General features: G+C 45.2%; 2 protein-coding genes across 2 annotated transcripts; both read right to left on the bottom strand.

Moving 5' to 3' along the window:
* Positions 1-1,173: 1,173 nt before the first annotated feature.
* Positions 1,174-2,951, bottom strand: LOC136425841 (uncharacterized). The gene is made up of 2 exons (XM_066414778.1): positions 2,769-2,951; positions 1,174-2,493 (listed from the first exon to the last, which is right to left on the bottom strand). Exon 2 carries the CDS (start codon positions 2,227-2,229, stop codon positions 1,174-1,176), a length of 1,056 nt encoding a protein of 351 aa, XP_066270875.1. The 5' UTR covers positions 2,230-2,493; positions 2,769-2,951.
* Positions 2,952-8,407: 5,456 nt separating this feature from the next.
* Positions 8,408-13,534, bottom strand: LOC136425840 (26S proteasome non-ATPase regulatory subunit 10-like). Its single transcript, XM_066414777.1, has 7 exons — positions 13,220-13,534; positions 10,797-10,946; positions 9,980-10,081; positions 9,562-9,663; positions 9,120-9,218; positions 8,822-8,920; positions 8,408-8,434 (listed from the first exon to the last, which is right to left on the bottom strand). The coding sequence occupies exons 1-7, from the start codon at positions 13,532-13,534 to the stop codon at positions 8,408-8,410; spliced, it is 894 nt and encodes a 297-aa protein (XP_066270874.1).
* Positions 13,535-14,554: the final 1,020 nt, after the last annotated feature.

Genomic DNA, 14,554 nt, shown 5'->3' with positions numbered 1-14,554 from the left:
AATTGTAAGATTTGCATTGAATGACATCACACTCTGCTTCAGCTGTGTTAACTTCAAAAGGAATACATGATCTTGCAATGTTTGGGGGATATATCAGAAATTCCAACACCATGGATCCGGTACAATCTGGGCTAGGATTGGTGATTTCATTGTACCACTCACTCTGTACCTTTTAGATCATGTGTGGAAGAATTTATCAACCCAGAGCACACCGATACGGATTCCCGAACAATTGCGTCTGTCATAGATACATTATTGCAAGCAGCACAGAAAATGTTTCTGTAAGGGATATTTCTTGAGACATCGTGAAGAGGTACACTATGTCATTTGGGTTGTAGACATCAACTTCTTTTAAACATTCATGCCTTGTCACTTCATCCGCCCAGTCGTCTGGGCAGTCAGCAACCGACCAATAGGAAGCCGCCGGGTAGTATCCTGACAGACACTTCCACTTCTCTTGGCGCTGATTGGCTAGTGTGCTGCTACACACCTCTCTGTAGCGATAAGATCAAAAGGTACGAAAGCTCAATAGGAGACCTCACGTTGCTTTAGAGCTCATCAACACACTGCAGAATGGTTATTACTACACATTCGACATTTCAACTTGAATAAAGAACATTAAGAAACGTTACGGGTTTTCATTTAAGCAAAATTTAGCTCATGCACAACACTTGCGTATTTTAACGATATACATTTCTAGTATATAACTACGAGGTCATTCGTTTGTTTTCTGTAACAGTCACAGCATTTTAGCGTCCACGCTCTTAAGGTATCGCCGTATCCAGTATACTTTATGGTCATACGGCAGGTGGTTCATTTTGTGTCCAATCAATCAATCAATCAATCCATCAATCCATCAATCTATTAATCAATCAATCAATCAAGCAAGCAAGCAAGCAGGCAGGCAAGCAAGCAGCTTACCAGTATAACAGAATATACATGTCACAAGAAGAAAGTGATTATGCCCATTCCCTCTGACTACACCGCTGTCAAAAGCCAGTGGCACAGCATTTGCAGAATGAAGTCGTCTATGTAGGGTCCTGATACTCAGATATTAACAAAGATTGGCAAAACAAGCATCAGGTTCGAGGCACTAAACAAGCACAAGTCAGTATTACTCAATGTCATGTATGACGCAAATGCAGCTATTAATCCTCAGCAGGGTCAGGAAGTTCAACTCTTCAAGGTCAACTTTACTGCATCATCTCCGCAGCCTCCGGGTTCACCTCTTCCAGGACAGCCTTGAACACCTGACGCGCGTCTCCTCCCTTTGCTCCCACGGTGTCCAGCAGTGCGCGTGCGCGGTTCTGGGGCGTGCCTTTGGCCCTGATGACGTCTGCTGAGGACCTCCATCGCCTGCAGGTGGTCCAGGAGCGGCTCCACGTGCCTCAGCGCCTGCACCAGCTCAGGACGGTGTCTGGTCAGTTCGTCCTCTCTGTCCTGTAGCTCATCGGTCCGCTGTGTGGCCATCAGCATGTCTGCCGCACGGGCGTCAACCTCCCCCAGGACTGACTGGAACACCTGAAGGGCGTCTTCTCCCTTCGTCCCCACGGTGTCCAACAGTGCACGTGCGCGATCCTGGGGCGTGTTGTAGGCCCGGATGACATAACATTCCTCCACAGTCAGGGTGTCACGTGCCTGCAGGTGTTCCTGGATTGGCTCCACGTGCAGCAAGGCCTGGACCAGCTCCGGGCGGTTCCTGGTGATCGGGGTCTCCACACACAGCAGATCACTGACCTGTTCTGTGAACCCGAGGGTGCGATGGACGATTGTACCGCCCTCTGCCCCTGCCTTGCTGACCTCCTCCTTGCCATAGGAGTAGAATTCCTCCCTGTGTTCCTTCAGTGCACGAGCGCTGAGCACCTTCTCTACTGTGCCTGTCCCTGGGCTGCACTCATCCAGCACATCAGCGATGATGTTCTCCAGCTGCTGCAGCATCTTGCCACACTGCACCTTGTCACCCTGTGCACTCCGGACGCAGATGTTGACTGTACGGCCGTTTGGAGAAAGTTTGATCAGACCTTCCACATTCCTGTCCGCACACTTTGCGCCATCTCTCCACAGCAGCGGACGATTCTCCAGCTCCCTCATCAGGTGGGTCTGCACTCGGGGGAAGAACCCGGAGGAAAACGTGTCGGTGGAGTCGGCGCACTGGACTTGCTTCCCAAAGTAGACTACCTTTGGCTCAGTTGTTGGTTGCCACTTGTCAGGAGGCATAATTTGTATCATCAGCCCTGGGAAGATGAAGGTCTGTCCGTCATAGGAGTGGCAGAACTGGAACTCTTGCAGCAGGGTGATGAGGAGATCCACGTCAGCAACGTCTTGGAAGACGCGCTGGATCTCGGCCCTAGTGACGTAGTCCTAGCTTGTTCTCTCCGGGCGGGGAATGGGGAAGTTGACTGGTGCCATCATCGGACCGATGACGTCAGTGCAGAGCCAGTTGGGCTTCAGGACAATTATGGGATCAGAAGAACTCGGGCAGGTGAAGATGGGCTGTAACACAAACTTGGCCCATTGAGTCATATCCGCCACTATGACTGTGTAGGACATTCCTACACGGGTTTTAGACATTGTATTTGAAGGTAATTCCACAGTTCAGTAGGTCGGAGATGATATATACATTTAGTAAAATGATTGAATTGAATTGCCACATACTAATTTCTTGTTGTTTACAAACATATCAGATGCTGTCTCTAGTTTTAAGATTACATAAACGTCTTTCTACATGTATATTGTAAAAACTTTGAACGAGGGGTAGAGGCGTGTACCTCTCCCAGATGGTCCAGAAATCTTGTAGACTTCAGGAGGAAGCCTACATCAACCTGCGGGTCGATCTCTTTGACTGCGTCCACGTAGCCTGGCCACCTCAGTACAGGACACTTCGGGCTGCACTTCTTCTTACACCAGCTAGGCAGCTGCTTGGTGATCTCGGCGCACAGTTTGGGCATATGGCGTTGGTATAAGTCGTGGATAAAAAAGTATATCGTTTGAAAAGTCTTACCTATCATAAAAACGTCCTTAATCAGTTCTTGCAGTTTACTTATACAGACATACCTCTAGCATGGACGTCTTCATCGTGGCCAGCAGCGTCTTGAGTCGGTCCATCTCAGATGTTCGGGTCTCCTTACAGTTCATCAGGAAGACTTCATCTGAGATACGGAGGTGATCTTTGAACTCTGACGTCATCAACTACAGAAGATAACCAGCTTTGCGTTGTCCTGGACGTCAAAAGTGTGTTGGATTCAGGTTTATCGTGGCAGGGCATACAATATACGCATATCAATACCAAGAGTTACGTCATAAGTCGGTTTACCAGGTAAACAATACAAACATATAGTTCATGCGTTTAATCTCGACTGCTTACTTGCTGCATTGCAAGACTATCCAACGTTTGCATTTCCCGACACCCTTGACCTCACACACACTCCTTTCCTGCTTACCCACTGTGACTGACACTTTGTCTGCATGGCTGGCCACTAAGATGACGTCAGGCTTCCGGTTTGGGTTGCAGGACTTGATGAAACTCAGCCACCAGTGGACCTGAAGCGGATTCAACAATTCATGATCTTCAGGAACTAAAGTCCATAGTTGTTACCTGCTATCAACAAATGATACATGAACATCTTGAACATATCCCAGTGAATTAGCCTTGAAGATCAAATACAAATGTAGTGTATGATTGAAGAGAAAAGATAGAGAGTATGCAGATTTCCCCCATAGATTCATGCTCAAATGCGGCCTTACCTCTTGTTCTTGAGCCTTGCTGTCGTCCATGATGTTGTACAGCACAATGAATACGGTGTTCTCTGCATCCATGAACATACTGCAGCCACGGGGCCCTGTTGAAGAAGAGTTATTTGATTTTGACATATTTGAGGAAATGTTTGGCCTAAAAGTCTGAGGAATCTATCACTATTTCATTTGCCTGTATCTTGTGCAACATTGATATGATCCGAGAAACAAGGTGAGGCATTTACTCACCCTTTTCAAACTTTTCATCAGTGTGGACTTTCCAGTTTCCGCTTTCCCAAACGCGAACACCTTACATCTGTTGACCTTCACTCCGCCAGACTTCTGCAGCAACTCGTGGTGCGACTTCTCCTGCATCACTTCTTTTTCACAATTCTAGTTGGAGGTAAAATAAACAAAGAGAGTGTGACACAGATTCTGCAATTTTTTCAAACTAAACTGCATCAACAGGTTTCACATGTGAACAATAAAGCCATAATGATTCCAACATGGTCAAAACCAATTTCTGACAATATAATAATTTGCATCTTTGGTATTTACATTACAATTAAGCAAGAACAGGTGTGAAGACTTCCCCTTCATGAGAATAGTGCTTACCTTCAGGACACGCCGAGTTCTCCAGACGTCGGCTAGATCTGATGGAGTCTTCCCGATCTGTACAAGGAGACAGAAGACATGTGCTCATTTAAACCTAACAATGTCTAAAGAGTAAAGAGGACACCAAACTATCATCATGGCCTAATCAAGTGTTTGAAACGTTCCCTCTCTTCTATTGGTGTGGACGGCTAATATTGTAACGACTGTGTTAAGTGGTGCTTTCCTGATCCCCGAGAAGATCTCCCGATGGTAAAATCGCCACTGCCGTAGGATCGTCCTGGCCGGCAGGTACTATATTAACCACCAGGAGATCTGCTTTGAGGTTAGTGCTATGCTGACCTCTCGGAAGACAATAAGGGAGTTACGACCACACCTGGGCTCGTCGGCCTAAGTATTTTGTTATTTTCGTCTAAGTAGACAGCGGCTTCCGTCAGGCACTGCCACTGGTACTGATCGGGCAAAGAATGACGAAGGTTGTTGTGTGTTTTCAGCGATGAGGAACAGTACGTTCTCACAGAACACGTCCAGGTCTGGCTTGTCACCCAGCATTCCCGTATTCAATAAGCCATGAACACATAAAAGCATCCCAAACCAGCAGTGCATGTACAACATTGTTTTACATCCCAGGGCAAGGGGGACGTTGTGATGAATTCTAAGTTCATGGTTTAATGACGACCAGTACTCAGGGTCTGTGCGTGTTTTGATGTAATTTTTTTTTTGCATGGTTTAACCATGTGTGGCATTGCATAGTCAATTTACTGGTACCTCTCCTTATGCAGGAAAGAAGTGTGACTTGGTTCTGTACAGTAACGATAGGTGGCGCTCTCACTGAGCAGCCGCGGGTTTTGCGAGCTCCGTAGCCTTTGGTTTTATATGTGTGTATACTTCGTAAATTTTATCACTACTGTGCAATATATGTGTCTGACAAGGCATTCAGACGTTAGACGCCTCATCCTGAGAGCTTGCAGTTCGGGATCAGCGGAGATTTACCGGAAAACTTGGTCTGTCTTGGCGAACTGTTAGCAACCTGGCAAAGATGGCCTCCGGTGTAACGATGCGCTACTCGGCCCAGATCTTCAGGAGCCTACGGCAAACGACAGAGCCTCTCACATCCCATCTTCAAGAACAGCTCAGACAACTAGGAGTCCTGAGGGTTCGAGGTAGATACCGAGGGACAAGAGCCGGTAAGAATCTTCAAAGAAACATTGCCACTGTTGTCGGAAATAGGCATTCCCTCCCAAGCCCTACCTGCGTCTCTGTCATATGCAAATCACTTGAGAGGAATGCAGATCAACATAACTCAAGAACGCACAAAACTGCAAGCACCTGTAATCTGATCAGGATACCTCTACAACAACATAGTCCAAATGCAAACCCGGTGAACCTACCATCAGTATATATGTGCAATGCACGTTCTCTTCTAAACAAGCTGGACGGATTTGAGTCCACTATTCAACAGTACAGTGCCGACGCTGCGATTGTCACGGAAACGTGGTTTTCTTCAGCGATGCCATCTGAATTCCTGAATGTAGACAAGTATTCCTTATTCTCCAGAAGTAGAACCAACCGTAGGGGTGGAGGTGTTGTCGTCTATGTCCACGACGACGTACACGCGAGAGTCATTTCTCAGGTTCTTGTGCCGCCAGAACTTGAATGTGTATGGGTATGGCTCCGACCCCCGAGACTCCCGCGGCAGGTACCCTGTATATCAGTCTGCGCTACGTACATTCCTCCCAACTCCAGTCATCAGCAACTTCTCCTGGACCATTTAGTGGACACAGCTGACCTACTGAAAACACTTCACCCTGAGATCGGCCTTATCTTGGCTGGAGACTACAACAGACTGGATTGTCAGTCCCTTCTCCGGTCCCACAGGCTACAGCAAGTGGTACGCTCCCCAACCCGTGGGGAAGCAACACTGGACCTGATAATCACGAACTTGAAGTCCCACTACAAAACACCAGAAGTGACTAACCCAATCGGCACAAGTGACCACAAGGCTGTTTGGTGGCAGCCAGCAGCTCGTGCACGGACAGCAAACAAGACCAAGTTCGTCGTCACCCGTCCCATGCCTGACTCCAGTATGCGAGCATTTGGGCAATGGATGACGACACACAACTGGCAAGAAGTGCTTGAAAAGGACGCAGTCGAGGACAAAACAACGGCTTTCTACCGGACATTACACTCAGCCATAGACAAGTTCTTCCCCCAAAAGAGGGCTAAGCTGCACCACAGAGATAAGCCCTGGATAACTGCCTCGCTGAAATCATTGATAAACAAAAGACAGCGAGCCCACAGCCGAGGGCAAGCGGTACTCTACAACTTCCTCCGCAACAAGATAGCCCGCGACATTAAACGAGGAAAGGAGACGTACAATCTCGATCATGTACAGCACATGAAGAAGTCCAGTCCGGCCGAGTGGCACAAGGCTATCAGGCGGATAGCAAACTGGACAGCCCCTTCTTCGTCTATCCTAGTGCCTGGGATAGGACCATCCGACAAAGAGGGCGCAGCCAACGTCATCAACAAGCACTTGGCGTCCATTTGCCAGGCTCTGAGCCCATTGGACTACCCTAAGCTTCCATCCTTCCTTCCGGCTAGAACACCACCACAAGTCAACCCATGGGACATGTACAATAGGTTGAAACGGGTTAAGGTGTCAAAAGCCCCTGGCCCGGATCAGATGCCACCGAGACTCATGGAGTTCGCCTATGAGCTGTCCACACCGCTAATAGACATCTTGAATGCGTCTCTCGGGGAGGGAAGGGTACCGCCCGAGTGGAAGGAGGCTACAGTCGTTCCTGTTCTAAAGAAGCAGCCAGCCGACCTGGACAATGTCCGACCTGTTTCCCTCACAGCTCAGGTTGCCAAAGTGTGTGAAGGGTTTGTGTCTTCATGGATTCTGTCTGACATCTCCTCCCAAATAGACCCCAAGCAGTTTGGAAATTTAAAAGGATGTTCAACTACACACTGTCTCATTGACCTGCTGAACTTCTTTTTCGCTGGGATCGAACGGAAAGCGTCAACTGGCACGCCAATCCTTACTGACTTTTCTAAAGCTTTCGACCGGGTATGCCATAACACCGCCGTCAGTAAACTCATCAGCATGGGAGCAAGACCATCCCTCATTCCGTGACTCTGCAGCTTTATGTCTTGCCGTAAACAGCGTGTCCGCTACCAGGGAGCACTGTCGGACTGGGAGTTTCTTACATGTGGGGTAGCCCAAGGAACCCTGTTAGGACCTCTTGTGTTCCTGGTAATGATAAACGACTTTAAACCTGCAACCACAAACTCTGGAAGTACGTTGATGACGTTAACCTTGGGGAGATGAGAATATCAGCAACAACATCGACCCTCCAGACAGACCTCGACAACCTTGAGATCTGGTCAACAAACAGCCACATGATGCTCAATCCCCAAAAATGCAAGGCAATGCATTTCTGTTTTATGCGCCACCCCCCGCAGGTACCGGCACTCACCCTTGGAGGAGTACCCCTCACCATCGTCACACAGGCCAGGTTGTTAGGGTTTCACATAAGGTCAGACTTGCGGTGGGACAACCAGGTGAACGAGATGGTGTCTAAAGGCAGCAAGCGACTCTTTCTCGTCAGTAGGCTGCGCCGATCCGGCATACCTACGTCTGATCTCGTCACCATCTACTGTGGATACGTCAGACCCATATTAGAGTATGCCACCCCCTGCTGGAGTGCAGCGCTCACACAGAAACAGCCCGACGCCCTAGAACGTGTTCAGAAACGGGCCTGCAGGATTATACTAGGACGGACTTACAACTCATACACTGCTACCCTGAACCAGCTTTACCTTCCAAGACTGTCAACTAGAAGACAACAGTTATGCACCGACTTTGCTGCTAAACTAGAACAGTCCCCACGTTTTCGCTCCTGGCTTCCGCACACCCGTGGTCAGCAACATGGCAGAAACCTTCGGAACGCGAGCCGTTATGGACAACCCTCTGGCACAAACCGTTACACCAGGAGCGCCATTCCGGCCATCATCAGACTTTTAAATGAACTCTAGAGAACATTGTTACCACATTTTCCTAGCATTGTTTGTCCCGAGGCAATCCCTAAGAGAGTGATTGTGAAATATGTTAAATGGTCTAAGCAAATGTTTTAGCTGATATTGATTGTCTAAAAACTTTTAATCGATGCCTGAAAGCTGTGTAAACTACAATGAACTATGTTTTATTTTGCCTCGCAATTCAGCCTCGTAATGGCTGCCATGAGGCTTGTCTGTCAAATGATGATGACAAAATAAACCAGTCTATATATATATCACGTCGATAAAAATTATGAGGTGACCCTCTGTAGATCAACATCAAAATTCTACTGAGGAACCGTCATACTATATATATGCTAGATTTTGCATTGTTACCTAAGATGTGTTTATATATACTTACTCTGTTCCACATCCATCTAAGTTGTAGGGTTCATTTAAAACAATTGTGTATTACCTTATCCCTGGCCGTCAGGTCTGCCCCATGACGAATCAGGAGCTCACAGGTCCCGGTGTGGCCCTCCTCAGCAGCCTCATGCAGGGCTGTGGACCCGTGCTGTACAGGGAGGAAGGTCAGGGTCAGCAGTGATGGGTTCAACACGGACAACATTCATCATTGGGATGAGAAGCAGTGTGCGGTGAAATGCTGTAAATTAACATCACCTACTTTTATTTCGTATGCTTGTATCGTTGTCTCGATATTTTTCCAATATCCACGTAATCTGTAGGGTCCATTTGAAACAAGTGTGAATTACCTTAGTCCTGGCCGTGACATCTGCCCCATGACGAATCAGGAGCTCACAGGTCCCGGTGTGGCCCTTCTCAGCAGCCAGATGCAGGGGTGTGAACTGGTTCTGTACGATGGGGGAAGGTCAGGGTCAGTAGTGTCGGGTTCAACACGGACAACAGTCATCACGTGGATAAGAAGCAGTATCAGGTGACGTTTTGCTGACCACAATCAGGTCCTTCTATTTACCCGCAATTTTCGCATTTTTGTATTGTTACCTGAAATATTTTCATTAAAGGTACGCTTTAGGTATGCTTGTATTTTTGTCTCTATCTCTGTTCCATACTAATGTAATCTGCATCGTAGGGCCCATTTGAAGCAATAAACGCTTGTACATGCTGTCAAGATATCATTATAAAGTTAACCAGTCATATAATCTGTAGGGTCCATTAGAAACCATTGTTTGTTACCCCATCCCTGTCCGTCCCGTCTGTCCCATGACAATTCAGGAGCTCACAGGTCCCGGTGTGGCCCCCTTCAGCAGCCTGATGTAGGGGTGTGTCCTGGTCCGGCTGTACAGGGAGGAAGGTCAGGGTCAGTAGGGCCGGGTCCAACACGGACAACAGTCATCACGTGGGTAAGAATCACATGAGACGAAGTCCTGTAGATCAACGTCAGGTCCTGAAAATATTGCTATGGAACCGTCCTACTTTGACATGTGTACAAACATTTATATTCGTTCGTATTGATATCGCATATCAACTTAGCATGGTAAGCTTAGATTTGGTTACTTACGCTGTATTCATTGATTATGTTTGCATCCTAATCACTATCCCTGTTCCATACCAAAGTAATCTGTATGGTCCATTTGCAAAAAGTGTGTATTACCCTATTCCTGGTCGTTGCGTCTGCCCCATGACGAATCAGGAGCTCACAGGTCCCAGTGTGGCCCCGGTAAGCAGCCTTATGCAGCGTTGTGTCCTGGTCCGGCTGTACAGGGAGGAAGGTCAGGGTCAGTAGTGGCGGTTCAACACGGACAACAGTCATCACGTGGATTATATAAGAAGTCTGAATGGTTGAAGTTCTGATTGGTCATGGGTCACTGCTGGTACACAGCTTTTCAAACGTAGTTTACGTCTCGGTCATTTTGGAAGATGGGCTACAGTGGTTTTGTCGATGATTCATTCACAACAAATTTCTTCCGGGTGAAAAGCTACATGTCAGCTGCAGAAAGTCCGCTGTAGGGATGGTCATCAACGCTGCTGCATTTAACTTTTTCACTGTCATAGGTTTCTTACTTTATTCAATAGGCAAACGTCATATATGAATGCATGTATGATGTGTCTGTGGAGCAGGTGTCAGCACATAAGGTTTTAAGTGTATCAAACAAAGTTCAGCAGAAAAATTTAACTTTTTTAACTTCACGTCAAAGCTGCTCATAACCTAACTTTTCGTGATTTAGAGTTGGCCTTGCGTTATATGGTTTTGTGAAAGCGACATGACCTTACTTGGACTGGACAGAGACAAGGCAATACTCGGGTACATATTCATGGTTCAGGTCAGGAGAAATCTGAGGGTTTTTTTTTTATGTCGCCACATTGCAGCGGCGTCAATTCCATAATTTAGATATATTCGCGGGCAACCAAGGAATATTCAACTAAACAAAACGATGAAAGGTTGATGTCTATGAGGAACAATGAGTCACCCTGTCCGGGTTCAGGTTAGGAGAAATCAGGCCAGAGTTATTTCTACTTACTCCGTCCCTCGCATTCACGTAGGCTTTATATTCAATCAGCAGCTCTGCCATCTCAGTCTGCCCGTACATGCTCGCCACATGCAGGGATGTCTGGTCAGCCTGGATAGAACAACAGCTGTAACAGACGATATCCTGTTACAAGATGACTGTACAGGCGGTACATTTGCGTACGTTCTGTATTATAGAATATGCACTGTTAATGTACTTGAAGTCGAGGAAGAATAAAACTGTGACAAAGTGAAGATGGATATACATATAGTTTGATGTAGGTTTGATACACATATTCAATCTCACTTAAGGTCATCTGAGGATAGCCAAGGAAGGGTTCTAATCGCCACAGCGCTCAGAGCGCACGTTTACATGAGGTCATTCAAGAAAATATAACTATATATGGCAACAGCCATTTTTTCTAGATTAGTCGACACCCGTTTCTTGACAATTTTAAGTACAAAAACGGGTTAACCCTATCCAGACTGGGGGGGGGGGGCTCAAAGTACCAGCGCCAACTTTGACATCGTATAACTGCCGAACGACATACGCTAGGACTACCAAACTTTACCAGAAACATTTAGATTAACGTTTATAGTCTATTTTTAGTGTTTTTTGGGGTCATAAGTGGAAAAAAAAGTATTTTTGAAAATTTCAAAATGGCCGATCCAAGATGGCGGATCCCAAGGGGTCGCTAACAACACGTGACGTCATTTAATGACGTCATTTAAGCTTCAACGTAGTTACGATTTATGTAATATGTCTTGGTATCCCATAAAATCAACAATACATACTATTTTGTTTAATACCTTTTGATATTACGGGAATTCCCTATTTAGCCACTAAAATCACATCAATTACGTCATATTACGTCATAACGTCACCAAAATTCTATGAATTATAAAACTTTACATGAACATCAGTCCCTACAAATTTGGGAAGGATACATCATACCGTTCAAAAGTTTTCGAAAGCACTGCCTCTCCGCCCTCTTTCACTATCTCTACATTAATGAACACCTGGCGAATGTATAAAAATATAAAGTTTTAACTTATTTTACATGAATAATGTATGCACATTTTTAGACTTTTCAAATATGATAATCGACAATACCATGGGATGTCCAGGATATGGCATCACTTTGTCAGCCATATTTGGACAACAAGAAGAATGTTTGCCTTAATGGAATATTGCTTGGAAAATGAACTTTGGACTTATGATTAAAAGTATGTTCCTTACCACATGGGAATTATGCTTTTTTTACTCTTGATATATTTTCCGCAGTGCCTAAAGCGCGCTCTTGAAACCTCCGATGTAAAGAGGGTGCTTTCACAAGTCCCTTACGGCCTCTATTTGTTACTTGGCCCAATGGGTGACCGAGCTTTAAAAACTATCCTAGGCACGGCCGCAGGGTGTCCCACAGGGACACGAAAGGGTCACAGCCGAAAACTAGTGCTTAAACTAATTGGCGTGGTGCCTTTGTAACAGGAGCATAAGCTGGCCATAAAACCATCTGGTTAAAAGTTAAGTGTTTAGAAAAAATTAAAAACTGTCAATTTAAGTAAGTGTTTAATGACGACAACAAAAAAAGAAAACAATGAAAGCAAACATAGGATGTTCATCAGCATTGACTGATAAACTTTTTTCCTAGGAGGCATGAGGACGACACTTTTGCACATACATCTTCAAACATTATTCCTCTGCTAATAATTCAGTCTGATAAGTTTCTGACAAGGGATAGTGAATTTAAACTAGCACGTAAATATATGCATTTCTGTGAATATAATGAGACTTCAAAATAAATTCTAAGTCAACAACTGTTACATCATCGCCACCTTGCCAAATTGCAGGTAAAATTAGGAATTGGGTGTCAATCCAATCTAGCTACTACCAAGGTTAACAACACAGTGAGCCACCTACGTGTAGTTCGGAAACACGGATATCAAGTAAATGAGGAAAAATTTAGCACAGGTTGATGGAATGAAGTTAACTAACTAACGTCATCTTGAGCTTAATACTAAAAAGGAAATGTGACAGTATTAACAATCTTAAATGTTAACGTCTGGCTTCATTATTCACACATTATTGTTATCGTTTACCCCGTCGATACTTACAGCCTAATACTTGGCTTTGTTTCCAGCAGCAGCTTTTGCCATACTGTTGAGATCTGTTTGGTACAGTGTATAGGTGTGATCGTGGGGCAGATGAGAGAGTGTAAGATTTTCAACACAATATTTCACGACTGTTTCCTTCAAAGCCTGATCTATCACCATGATACAGAAGGTTATCATGCCTGTATACTGTTTACATGCGTTCTTCACGTGGTTTATGATGTGAGCCGTACATAAAGCCTCGTCCTTACAGTGTATGTCTACGTGATATACCCTGCCTCGGGGAGTCATGTAACTCCCGCCGAAACTAAGACTCTTAGCGGCCGGTTTGGTCTGGTCGACAAGGATGTAGCAGCCGGAGTCTATAAACTTGTTCATGCTGGATTCCCACAGTTTGTGCGGATCCCAGTCGACAAAGACGAAGCCTTCAGACAGGACGGCAGCCGAGAAGGCGGGCGGCAGCAGGCGGTGGATGTCGGGAGGCTTGTAGGAGGTAAGGGCCGGCTGTGAGGTGAGGGTCGATTGGGGGCTGCTGTTCTTTGCTGTCAGGTGATTTCGGAAAGTTATAACGTCGCCTTGAAAGTACATAACGTTCTGCAAATAAACAGAAAAAAAGAATTAATGACTAAACGTCCCAACGGAGTCCCTTTGACCCAGAGCGTTTTTTTAATTGTCATTTTATTGTTCTGGAAAACCCTAACCCACGTATGACTTTGTCAGTAAACAATTCTTATAACCTTATCTGTCTTTTTACGGAGATTAGCACATCACTATAGAACTCAGAAAAAAAAACCTGTGTTTATTCCGAGCAGGGTCAACTTAGTCCCTGGCAAAACATGCGGTTTTTAAAACATGAAATTGCTATGATCTATATGTATTGCTAAAGGTATAATTATTGGAACATTATGCAGTTTGTTGCTTTTTTCAAAATAATAAGGGATACAATTGGATAAAGTAAAGGTAGTCCCTTAAGTGTAAAAATTTGTCCTTCTGATGTTATTTGTTAAACTATGATAACGAGCAGGGACCCTCCGCACCTACACATCTCGATACATCCCTTGACATTGGCGGGGTAATGTATGTACAACGATCATATAGCCTTATGAAAAAAGAAGGTGTTAATGTTAAGGTGTGAGCAAAACATTATACGGTCATTGGACCTCGTTCTGCCATTTCAGTTTGATAGTTTGACAGTTTAAGATGTATTTTTGTCGTGGTTTGTGTGATACATAGGTTCCAGATGACATTAGGACATGAATTCATTCATGGCACCTATGTTTGCTAACTACATTTTGAAATGTTGGGCTTTTTCCGCCAGACAAAATGTACTTTGTAGCATATGCATGGTCGCATGTAAAAGCTTTAAACCGTTTAACTTATTTTACATTACAATGTCGTTTATGCATGACTGTGTGATTTGCCATGTAAAAACCGGTTTTTCTAGTTATTGTATATAAGTACTGGTTCGTTCTGCTAGTTCACTTTAGTGATGCTGAAGATAAGTGATGGATGTCACTCGAAACGTCCGGAAATAAATCTCCGAATTTTTATCCAGTTGTAGAGTTTGAATTTCTCCTTATATATTGTTTACCTGGATGTCTAACCTTC

The sequence above is a fragment of the Branchiostoma lanceolatum genome, chromosome 19, assembly GCF_035083965.1.
Source record: "Branchiostoma lanceolatum isolate klBraLanc5 chromosome 19, klBraLanc5.hap2, whole genome shotgun sequence".
NCBI classification, from domain to species: domain Eukaryota; kingdom Metazoa; phylum Chordata; class Leptocardii; order Amphioxiformes; family Branchiostomatidae; genus Branchiostoma; species Branchiostoma lanceolatum.
Note: the sequence above shows the minus strand (reverse complement) of the source record. Positions and strands in the feature narration are given on the sequence as shown.

What these genes read in the sequence shown, in the direction of transcription:
- LOC136425841 (XM_066414778.1), bottom strand. Translation starts at nt 2,229, where the DNA reads ATGATACAAATTATGCCTCCTGACAAGTGGCAACCAACAACTGAGCCA.
- LOC136425840 (XM_066414777.1), bottom strand. Translation starts at nt 13,534, where the DNA reads ATGTACTTTCAAGGCGACGTTATAACTTTCCGAAATCACCTGACAGCA. An exon ending in CTAACCTGAACCCGGACAGG is followed by an intron (nt 10,082 to 10,796) that starts GTGACTCATTGT and finishes CTCCCTGTACAG; the next exon opens with CCGGACCAGGACACAACGCT. An exon ending in ACCTGACGGCCAGGGATAAG is followed by an intron (nt 8,435 to 8,821) that starts GTAATACACAAT and finishes TCACTCTCTTAG; the next exon opens with GGATTGCCTCGGGACAAACA.